The following is a 12,031-nucleotide window of genomic DNA, read 5'->3' on the forward strand; positions in this document are numbered from 1 at the left end:
GAAAGATGATGCCACACAGAACCCCAAAGAATCTAGGTACCCAGGGACGCTGCAGTCACAGGCATCCCCACCCTGGCTATCAGCTCGGAACTGTATTGCTGAAACAGAACAGCTGGGATTCAGGAAGGCAGCTACAGGCTCTGGACAGCAATCCTCACTTCCTTGGGCAGCTCACTTTTCTGAGCCTCAGTTTTCTCAATGATGTGCTCAGTCGCTCAGTCGTGTCTCTCTGTGGTCCCATGGACTGTAGCCAGCCAGGCTCCTCTGTTCATGGTATTCTCCAGGCAAGAATACTGGAGTGGGTTGCCGTTTCCTCCTCCAAGAGATCTTCCCAACCTAACGATCGAACTCAGGTCTCTTGTCTCCTGTGTTGGCAGGTAGGTTCTTTATCGCTAACGCCACCTGGACAGAATGTACAAGTGGTGCTACTTTCCTGCGTTTTATCTCAGGTTTAAGCATGAGGCAGCAGTGCTTTGACATGCTGCAGTGAAGGTGGAAGGCTCTGGCCAGTAGGGAAGATTATTTGGCTTTGCAATGAGGCTACTCCAAAACAAAGTTCTTACCCTTTCCAAATGATGGATGCAGAACAACCTAACTGTTTCTTTTCATCCCACAGATCTGAATATAACCTGCCGATATGCAGGCGTATTCCACGTGGAGAAGAATGGTCGCTACAGCATCTCCAAGACTGAGGCTGCCGACCTCTGCAAGGCCTTCAATAGCACGCTGCCCACCATGGCCCAGATGGAGGTGGCCCGGAGCATAGGGTTTGAGACCTGCAGGTAAGGGACCAGCACCCGCCTACGCCCCAACTAAGCCCACTGAGGAAGGCAAGCTGCCTGGGTCCAGGGGGCGGGGCTTAGACCCGGAAGCGTCCTCTCTGACAGCTGAATGACTGGTTGCCTGAAGAGTTGGCCCCACCCATGAATTTGGGCAAGTCAATCTGGAACCAGTATGACTAAAATTAAGGCCAGCTAAAGACATCTTTGTGAGTCACAGCGGGGTTTCCCAGGGGAGGCTTTAAAGGTCGCAGGTTGGAATCCACTTGCTTGAACCCTCCTGTCAACAGCGCGCGCTCTGGGCTTTGAAGAAGCCGGCAATATCATTGTCAGAACCACAAGGAATTGAAAAACCAAGTAACTGTTTAAGATAAGTCCGTGCCTGGTGGAGCCTTGACCCTGTAGACTTGGCTGAAGCAGGTTTTTCAAACTATTTTTCTCTCTTTTGATTTTGATTCTCTTTTGTGTTGCTCTGATTTGGGAGAAAAGGGCATGAAAATTATTAAGATGTATATTATTACAAGTGATTGCAAAGCAGTGAGAGGAGTTGAAGGAGGCCTCCTGAGCTCCTCCTACTGGACCTCGCGGTGCTCAGGGGGCAGTCCTTAGGTCCTTTTGCTCCAGGATGTTCACAGCAGCCTCGCCTGTGTGTGCACACTCAGCTGCTCATTCGTGTCTGACTCTTTGCAACCCCATGGACTGTAGGCTGCCAGGCTGCTCTGTCCATGGAATTTTCCAGGCAAGAATACTGGAGTGGGTAGCCAGGGGACTTTTCTCACACAGGGATTGAACCTGCATCTCTTGCATCTCCTGCGTTGGTAGGTGGACTCTTTACCACTGAGCCACTTGGGCAGCCCTCAGAGCAGGCATGGCCCTTATTTTCTGAATTTTTTTTATGGCCCTGTGGTAAGCGGTGCACATTAAGAGCAAGCAGTGGTGACCACTGTGGTGAGGTGTTTGCGTGTGGTTTGTTTTCATGAGAAGAAGCCTAGGGAATCTGGACAACTTCGGTCCAACGTTTCCGCCCCATCCTGCAGCGGCCCCTCTGCACTTCTGCAATGTGAGGTTAGGTAACACGGTTCTCTTTTCTTATTAACATGCTCATATACAAACACAGGCTGCTTTTTACAAAGTCACGCTGCAGAACTCTTTGGAAACCATTCAATGTAAGCTAAGTGCATCTATCCCCTGTCCTTGGGTAAGGCACCTATAGTCTGGGTGGGAACTGAGACTCTGAGGAAAATGAACTGAGCCTGATGAGGAAAATGAAGCATCTTTTCAGTTTTTCTAATATTGTGACCCCTAGCCATGCTTGGCTAGTGACATCTAATTAAAATTAAATAAAATCAAAACTTTGGCTCTTGGTGGCACTAACTATGTTTCAAGTATCTAATTAGCCACAAATGCCTGGCAGCTGCTTTATCAGACAACTGAGATTATAGAATGTTTCTATTTCACAGAAAGTTCTATTGAGCAGCTTTGCTCTGAAGCAAAGAGCAGATGTGTGCAGACATCTGTGTTCCAGCAGGGTCTGCTGCTAAGTCACTTCAGTCGTGTCCGACTCTGTGCAACTCCATAGATGGCAGCCCACCAAGGCTCCCCCATCCCTGGGATTCTCCAGGGAAGAACTCTGGAGTGGGTTGCCATTTCCTTCTCCAGTGCATGAAAGTGAAAAGTGAAAGTGAAGTCCCTCAGTCGTGTCCAACCCTCAGCGACCCCACAGACCACAGCCTACCAGGCTCCTCCGTCCATGGGATTTTCCAGGCAAGAGTACTGGAGTGGGGTGCCATTGCCTTCTCTGCAGCAGGGTCTGGGAGAGTATAAAAGGAGCAGATAGCTCAGGTAGCTTCTGAACTTGAGGTGTAGGCTGCAATGCAGGAAAGTTAATTAGCATGTCCATTTATTCTATTCCTAAGGCTAATTATTTAACTATGGCCCTGACTAGGCCAGTGGCCTAAGAAAGTGGATTTTGTAAGCTGAATTTTGATTATGAAATGCAGGCAAGGCAAACTTATGAAATACGGAAATGTTCTTATATGCTGAGAACAAGGGAAGTTCTTACTGTGCCCTGTGGCCAATCGTCCAACCCTTAGATGCTGGACAAAGGGCTTCTCAGGTGATTCAGTGGTAGAGACTATGCCTGCCAATGCAGGAGACATGAGTTTGATCCCTGGGTTGGGAAGATCCCCTAGAGGAAGAAATGGCAACCTACTCCAGTATTCTTGCCTGGACAAGAATGGACAGAGGAGCCTGCAGGCTACAGTCCATGGATTGCAAATTATTGAACATGGCTTAATTGACTGAGCACAGCACAGACCCCAGCTCATCTGTGGGTATCCCTGTCGTAATCCTCAGACTGCACCAGGAGTTGGTTGTATGACTCCACTTTGGAAAGTAAGCAACTGAGGCTTAGTTCTGCAGCCTATCCTGGGCCACATCACTTGCCTGGGGAGGAGTCTAGACTCCAGGCCAGCTTCTGAGCCCAGGGCAAGATTTAATGACACAGCCCTCCTGAAGAACTGAGAGCAAAAGAGAGATGAAAGTCTGCTCCATGGATGGATTTGCTGAGTATTTCTTTTCTTCCTGGGAACAGCAACCTACTCATATAATGTGTGTGCATGTGTACTAAGTTGACTCATGTAGTATACACACATAAAAGTTTTAATATCCCTAACTGATGGACAGGGTGACGTATAAAACCTACAGTCAACACAATGTGGTCAAAACCTAGGAATAATTTACAGAGGGAATTGTAACTTCTAGAATGTCAGTGTTATACGGACTAGCAGAATGTGATGGGAGTAAAATGGGGAGTGGGCTCACCAGGAGTTTTATTATTTAAAAAAAAGCAAAGGAAAACTGTGCCAAAGAAATCTATCATTCCACCCATAGCTGGTTCTAAGTGTTGCAAAATGTATTTCCATAATTTCACTCAGGTAGCGATGAATCAGATACCTGCCATAGGACAGATGGGAGAGTCTCACAGGTGATGGGAAAACCTTAGCAGCTACTGTCTTCAGTCTGCCCCACCCTGATTAGTTGGGATCCTCAAATACATGGAAACGCATTAATATTTAATTGTGCCCCTCCCCCCACCAAGCTCACGAGTCTATGGAGAAACCAGTCTGGCCATGCAGATGAGGAATTAGTCATGTCAGCCTTTGCAGTTTAGACATGATGAGTTCAAGGTGCTTAGAAATTTCAGACTCACAGCCATTTCTGTGGGTCTTGCAGGGCGATGCAATACATACTGTCGCCCCTGGCAGGAAAGATTGAAGGGATTTGGGCATTGCATTTTCAAAAGCCTGTTGGATTTAGTGCTCTCCTTTTCCCTTGCAAATGGTATTTTCTCAGCCCACACCTCATTTTTTGAAGCATTTTACGTTTGAGAGAAGTCATGCGGTAAGTATTCAACCACCAGGATGCTAATCAGAGGCTGGGTACTATATGTTGTATCTGAAAAGGATACACTTGTTTTCTCCAGCATGCTTCCAGAAACACCATGATGGGATGGAGGAGTTTAAGCACTTCTCTGACTGTTGTTTCTGGAAAATTCCTGAGCTAATGAGGCTTTGCTACTACTTAATCAATAGTGGCAAAAGTTGCTCAGTCATGTCTGACTCTTTGCAACCCCATGGACTATACAATCCATGGAATTCTCCAGGCCAGAATACTGGAGTGGGTAGCCTTTCCCTTCTCCAGGGGAGCTTCCCAACCCAGGGATCAAACCCAGGTCTCCCGCATTGCAGGTGAATTCTTTACCAGCTGAGCCACCAGGGAAGCCCAAGAATACTGGAGTGGGTAGCCTATCCCTTCTCCAACGGATCTTCCCAACCCAGGAATTGAACTAGGGTCTCCTGCATTGCAGGTGGATTCTTTACCAACTGAGCTATGAGGGAAACCCATTAATCATTAGTACTCGCATTTTAATGACCATCAATTTACTTCCACTGGCAGTGGAATCATGCCTGAGATGTTCGTGGGACAAGAGGCATTGTATCTGGCATATATTAATTAATAAAGTGGCCCAGTGGGTAAAGAATCTGCCTGCAGTGCAGAAGACTCAGGTTCAATCCCTGGGTTGGGAAAATCCCCTGGAGAAGGAAATGATAACCCACTGCAGTATTTTTGCTTGGAGAATTCCATGGACAGAGGAGCCTGGCTATAGTCCATGGGGTCGCAAAGAATCAGACACGACTGAGCGACTTTCACAAGTTTAGAACAATGAAGTCTGGAATGAGGGAATCGCAGAAAAAGATGAGACCAGGAAAGAAGAGGAAGATAGATATGGGAAGGATATGGGTTTGTGATTTATGAACTGAGATGAAAAGCCACCTAGTTCCCAACTGATGGGAGCCAGTAGTTTTCTGTATTTTCTGGCAAATAGGAAGGTAATGGCGGGCCAGAGTGGATCTCACATGGTAAAGGGGTCATTTTATCTGACTTTGGCTTCCCTCTGCTCATTCAAACTGATTGCTGATCACAAATTTCAATGGCAATGGATTGATTTTTTAAAAAATTTTACAGAGCTCCAAGAAAATCACTTTGTCAGCCTCATTGGTCCCTTTCACTGTCCCTCTGTTGTTGTTTTTGGCTTTTGTGTAACTCAGTTGTTGAAAACTCTGACATGCCTAGGGGTGGGTGAGCAGAAGGAGGTTTTGTACTGCATGAAACGGCCTTGGATGGGATTTTATGAAGTCCCTAACTACACTGCTGCAGGTGGATGACCTCTGGTTTTCTTTTGCAGGTACGGGTTCATAGACGGGCATGTGGTGATTCCCCGGATCCACCCCAATTCCATCTGTGCTGCGAACAACACAGGGGTTTACATCCTCACATCCAACACCTCCCAGTATGACACGTACTGCTTCAATGCCTCAGGTTGGTCCCAAGTGGGTTGGCTTTAAGTCCTGGGCAGCTTTTGGCCAGCCAGCCTTCAGCAGCATGGCTGAAAGTCTCGGCTTCAGTGGGGATGCATGCAGCCTCCATTCACATAACAGATGCTTGATGCATATTTCATCAGTAGTAAAAAAGAGTCTTGTCTCCAGGGTGCTTACCTGCTATGTTGGAGAGGCCAACAGTAAGCAAATACATATGAAATCACTTTCATGAAGTTAGACAGTGACAAGCGTTGTAAAAAAAAAACAGAGCAAGGGACTCCAGAGTGCTAGGGGTGCTTTTTTTCTGAGAAGATAATCAGAGAGAGTGCCCATGAGGAGGTGGGTGTGGGAGAGCCCTGATGGGAGCGAGGGAAGGAAGCCACGGCGTAGTGGACAGCCGTGGACAGCCATGCACAGCCAGGTCCGTGGGAGCATCAGGGCATGTGCTGACAATGGCAAGGAGACATAAAAGGTGCAGGTTCGATCCCTGGGTGGGGAAGATTCCCTGGAGAAGGGCACAGCAACCCACTCCAGTGTTCTGGCCTGGAGAATTCCATGGACAGAGGAGCCTGGTCCGCCAGGCTATATAGGGTCTGCAGTCTATAGGGTCACAAAGAATCGGACACGACTAAAGCGACTTAGCAGGCACGCACAGGCCAGTTACCACTGAGACTTTTCTCCCTGCCTTTCTTTTTGCCCATAGGGTTGGGCTTATGTTCAGAGAAGGGAGTGAACAGTACTGATGAACCTTCCTCTACTTTGGGGAGGTTAGTTCCATTGAAAAGTTTGAGAAGTCCTGGGGGATATTGCTTGCCAAAGTAGCTGCAGTAAAGTTCAAAGCAATGGGTTTCATTTTCTTGTATCCAAATTTACTCAACATGTTAGAGTGTTTTTTATCAATTTTCTATATGTTTTAGTGATCAGTGATACACGTTCAGTATTGTGCTGGGCAGAGTAGAGTGAGAAGGAACCAGAGGCCATCTTTCTTGTCTCCAGAGTTAATCTTGTTGAAGTCATGAGATGAAAAATAAAGGAGCTAGGGAAGAATGTTTATCTAAGGAGAAATACGTTCTAAATGTCTTGGATTAGAGTTGGAGGATGATGAGGGTGTTAAGTGGGTGACAGATGTTGATAAGCTTCTGCTCTGTGCCAGGGATCACATTGGAAAGATCCTTGAATCCATCTGAGCCTGAGGCCGCTCAGCAGGTGGTCAGGGCCCAGTGATGTGATCCTCCTTGCAAACTTGCCACAGGGACCAAAGCCAGCCCCATCTTAGCAGATACCTTCTATAAGCTTAAAATGTCGGCAGTATTTTTTGTAAAACATGGCCTGTGGTTGACAAATGAGAATACAGCAGGCCCTGGAAAGGCTTCATGGTGTTTATTGCCTCTTTTCTCAGTGGTCAGGCTCAGCACTGGTGACTTCTGTGTTGATACAGAAAACTGACCTGAATTAGTTCATTTTTGAAGTTTACTTTCAGTAAAATGCCCTTTTCTCTTTGGAAAGGAGAAATTTAGGGGCAAGATTCTACATTCATCTGTTTATTTATTCATTTATTCAACAAGTATGTACTGGGCACTCAGGAAGCTGTCTGTCCATCTGTCACTGAGCGATTGGCTAGATTGAATAATTAACATTTCTCTTGGCTATTTTGGTGTAGTGGAGGCAAGGTTTATGAGATACAATGTATCAGGAGGCTCACTTCAGAGTCTTTCTAACAAATCCTTCAGTTCAAGGAAACTCCACAGGCTTGATTCTTTCAGCAGTGTGATGCTCATTAAACAGAATGAAAGGCTGTCCAATGAGGCCCTGTATCTGACATGGGAGCACGAATGTATTGCACATTTGGGTCACCATCCATCTTAGTATGCCTGCCAGATTTGATATTCTTTATAAAAGTTAGGGTGAATTGGAGCATGAAGGGACTCCATTCTAACAAATGCACTAATCATTTGCAAAACTGCCTTATTGGTTTTGACATCATGCTTCATTCTCTTGCAACTTTATTCCTGGAAATTTCCAGTGCACTACTGTTACCTGCAATTGTCTTTGAATTTGGGGGAGGTGGTGTTGGAGAAGACTCTTGAGAGTCCCTTAGACTGTAGGGAGATCCAACCAGTCCATTCTAAAGGAGATCAGCCCTGGGTGTTCTTTGGAAGGAATGATACTAAAGCTGAAACTCCAGTACTTTGGCCACCTCATGCGAAGAGTTGACTCATTGGAAAAGACTCTGATGCTGGAAGGGATTGGGGGAAGGAGGAAAAGAGGACGACCGAGGATGAGATGGCTGGATAGCATCACCGACTCGATGGACGTGAGTTTGAGTGAGCTCCGGGAGTTGTTGATGGACAGGGAGGCCTGGCGTGCTGCGATTCATGGGGTCGCAAAGAGGTGGACACGACTGAGTGACTGAACTGAACTGAACTGATTCCATCCTTGACATTAAGAAGTCATAATCCTGTTTCTGGGTTTGTGTAACATAACAGTTAAATCAGAAACATCTCATGGGTCAGGTCAGTTTCTGGTGGTGTCCCCAAAATAGATCCTGTAGATACTTTGCAGGATCTCCCAGGTTGGCTGTTTGTCGTGATTTTCAAATGAGGGAATCACTGGGAATTTTTTGAAAACAGCAGAAGTCTAAAGAAATACTATTATTGTCTCCCATGACCTGCAGATTCCTCAAAAGCAGACAGAAATGTTCATCTTTTGCTCCTTGTTTATTCTGTGATCCGTCGTATGTACTGAGTTAATGCTTAAAATGAATAAAGAACTGATAGGCCTGAAACTTCCTTTCATTAATTCTTAGCCATTGTCATTCAGGGTTGATAAGAGTGTTTCTTGACTTGTTTGTATTTGCAGACCATTTGTGGGGGGGAGTTAATATCTTAGATATGTTTACCAGAAGAATAGACTGTAAGAAAATTATATTGGTGGTTTTTTTTCCCTCCATTCATTCAACAAAGATTTTGGTGCCTCTCTAGCCCCATGATACATAAATGTTCTTGGCAAGAAAGATAAAGTTACTGCTTATCTTGTGGAGTTTCCGTATTTCTATGGAGGTGGCTGGGTGGCAGGGGGTAGGGGATAGGAGATGTGCTATGAACAGCCATCAAGTAAAATGAACAGGACAGTTTCAGCTAGTGGTGAGCAAGAAGACATGAGAGAGAACAGCTCTGCAGTGGTGATGGGTGTTGGGGGTGGTGAGGGGCTAGCTTAGACTGGATTATGAGGAATGACCTTACCAAGGAAGTGACATTCTCTTTGAAGAGTCTCTCTTCTGAGAAATCTTTTAATCAGCCCTTGCAAGAATGGTTATTTTTAAAACCTGCTTTTCTCTGGTTGAGTGTATAAAGCTGCCAGGTGTTTCCATTATGATGGCAAAGGATAGGCAAGTAAAGGGCACCATGCCCTTTATATGTGGGAAAATATGCTCCTAGGAACTGGGGAGCAAGCAAACTCTGCTTTGTTAGACTTGTGTGTTTGTCTAAGTCATAAATACCCAGTGATTTATGGCAGGACATTCAAAATACTTGTAATAATAGGCTCCTTTGTAATAGCAGTTTGCCTGCCTGCCTCCCTCTGTCCATCCATCCTTCCTTCCATCGATCCATCGATCCATCCATCCATTCACCCATCCATCCATTTATCTATCCATCCATCCATCCATTTATTCATCCATCCATCCATCCATCTACCAACCATCCATCCATTTCTTTGTTCTGTCCTCTTTTCCAAGAAACAATTCTAGAAGAAACTAACCTAAGAAATCAGTTTTCCATTTCATTAGTTAAAGCACGTGCACACAAACACACACACACACACACACACACGTATAAAAACTATAATACACAACTGAATCCAGCCTTCCTGTAACAGCGAAGCCAGCTTAAAGCTCTCTGAGTTTTTAGAGCTTAACCAAGGTCCAGTTATGGAATAGAGCATTTAAGCAGGAATGGAACTGTTGGTTAAAGCATTCTGCAGGCTCCCTACAGTGCTCAAGGGATGGCTGGCAGGGGGAAACTTTCAGAGTTTGCTTTCAAAGGGCATTAGACAGTGCTTCTCAAAGAGCTGCTCTCATAACATCTGTGGGTGATCAGGTAGGCCCAACGTACAGTCAGAAATTGTTATTCCCAAAGAAGGGAGGAAGTAGAAGATAAATGGAAGGGAGAAGAAAAGGAAGTCAGAAGTGTCTGTGATGATATAAGCCAAAACAGAAGCCTCAGAAAATATTCTGGGCACCTGGACCAAAGGTGGACAACCTCGGAAGCTGTACAGTTAGAAGTATGTTATTCAGAATAGGCACTTAGGGGATTAGTTAAATGCATTAATAATACATTAATAAAAAGAAAAAGATTGGTTTTTTAAAAAAACATGCCTACAAAGTAAGTTCTATGTGGATTATGATAGTCTTTAGAGTCTCATGCTGTTCGTGCTGATAAGTATTTGATTGCATTTGCCAGCCATGTTTTCCCATTGTTTCTGCAGATTATTGGGGTTACATGTAATTTCTTCATTATAGTTCATACATTTCTTTAGCACTTTTTGAAGTGCTTCCCCTGTTAATTTTATAATACGTTTTAAAAATAACTTCTAATGTATGCCTCAATAAAGAAAGACCATGTCTATCTTACCACCATTGTATCAACCAGCCTTCTATAATGCTTGGTATAGAGCATATACATTTGTTAATGAATGGATATGTTGGCGTGGGGACCTTCTAAAGATGTATGAAGTAAAATAAAAGCGAAAAAATGCATCACCAAGGTCAGAGAAGTTCCTAGGTGACTTGGTCAAGTTTAGGAAAATGATCTGGGCTAAGTTATAGCGAAAGTCATCCTAGCAAAGAGAAATGGACATCAATTAGGCTTCTGGTTTTTAGCGTTCTCATGTCTTTTTTCTTTTCTACTTCATAGCTCCACTTGGAGAAGACTGTACCTCAGTCACGGACCTGCCCAATGCCTTTGAAGGACCCATTACCATAAGTATGTATCTCTTCTAACCTTGACGGAGTTTTCCCCTTCTTGGGGAAAAGATCAGGTGCATTTCTTGTTTCATATTTGAATGGAATCGCACTCATTTCCTTAAGGCTAAAGACAGGGCTACAGTTTACTGTCCCTTTATTGCTATATGGTTTACCCCGATACATTCATTGTTCCTGAAACATCAGTCACCTGAGAACTGCTTTCACATTTTTTGGCATCTCTGTGGACACAGCACTGTCATTTACTTGATATTTTTCCTTTATTTGACCCATTATTTTCTACTTAAAAAGCATTAATATAACTCCAAATGGAAAGCCAATACCTCTGGTTATAAGTAAAAGGTAACCTTAGAAATAAATATAAATGTAAGAAAAATTAAATAATATTCTTAAATTCTAGCTGTTGAAGGCTCCGAGTCTGAGCCATGTTCCCTTTCTCAGAGGGAGGGATTAATAGGTGTTAGAGGTAGGGACATTCTGGCCTCCCACATTTTCTGTTTGATTCAACTGGGGTATTTAAAAATGATAATAAGAATGCAAACTTCTTGATATGTGTTTCAACGTTATTTACACTATGTCGACCTAAAATCTTCCTGATTATCCTGAGAGATTGACACTGCAGAAAACACAGTATTTCAGCCAGAACTTTCAAATAGGTCAACATGTTAACCTTGATCTGATTGCCTCTGAGCCTCATGTTTTGAGAAGTATGACAGTGATGAGGAGGCTGGATTTCTACCTCCTAAAAGCCAGACCCCTCGATGTCCAAGGTGGCAGGAGTGTTGTGGTGACGGGGACGAAAATCATGCCTGGCCCACACAGTTCCAGCTCCCCACGGCAGGAAATTGCCCCTGGCCTGTGCCGGACAGGAAGGGGCCGGCACCTGTGAAGTGCTCTGTCTGTGTCAGACCTGGTGTGAAATCCAAGTTCTCTACAATCTGGATGATCTGAGCCTCAGTTTTCTCGTTTGAGTAATGAATCGACATATAATATTTGTCATGAAACTTAAAAAAGTTAATGTGATCAATGCCCGGCCCATAGTAGATGCTCAATAAATGCCCCATTTGCTTGGTCCCAACAGATCTTTTTCTCCATGTCCAGACCCGTTCAAGTGTGGTCCTATTTCTTTATCAGATCTCCATCTGTGAGATGATTAGGGTGATGGAGACTTTGGATTTTTTACAAGTTATATTTGATTAATAGTTCCACTTGGACAAGATAGATGGACAAACAGAAGGAATCTTTAGTCCTGCCTACACCACATAGTAGAAAATCACTTCAGCTAAATGCACACTTGTGCAGTGAGTGACTCACACTTGAAGGCAACACATTTAGAAGAGAACTATGAATGAAGCCCTTCTCGCTCTTTCTCCTCATGTCATTCTAGTCAT

General features: G+C 44.5%; 1 protein-coding gene across 27 annotated transcripts in view; it reads left to right on the forward strand.

Annotated features, from left to right (window-relative positions):
* Positions 1-12,031, forward strand: part of CD44 (CD44 molecule (Indian blood group)) — an 89,412-nt gene that overhangs the window by 35,642 nt on the left and 41,739 nt on the right. For all 27 annotated transcript variants that reach the window (XM_027979619.3, XM_027979621.3, XM_042233348.2 and 24 more), the window contains exons 2-4: positions 617-782; positions 5,527-5,660; positions 10,573-10,641. In XM_027979619.3, the coding sequence (XP_027835420.2) occupies positions 617-782; positions 5,527-5,660; positions 10,573-10,641 (369 nt within the window). The remainder of the gene's footprint in view (positions 1-616; positions 783-5,526; positions 5,661-10,572; positions 10,642-12,031) is intronic.

This window comes from Ovis aries, chromosome 15, assembly GCF_016772045.2.
Source record: "Ovis aries strain OAR_USU_Benz2616 breed Rambouillet chromosome 15, ARS-UI_Ramb_v3.0, whole genome shotgun sequence".
Lineage (NCBI taxonomy): Eukaryota > Metazoa > Chordata > Mammalia > Artiodactyla > Bovidae > Ovis > Ovis aries.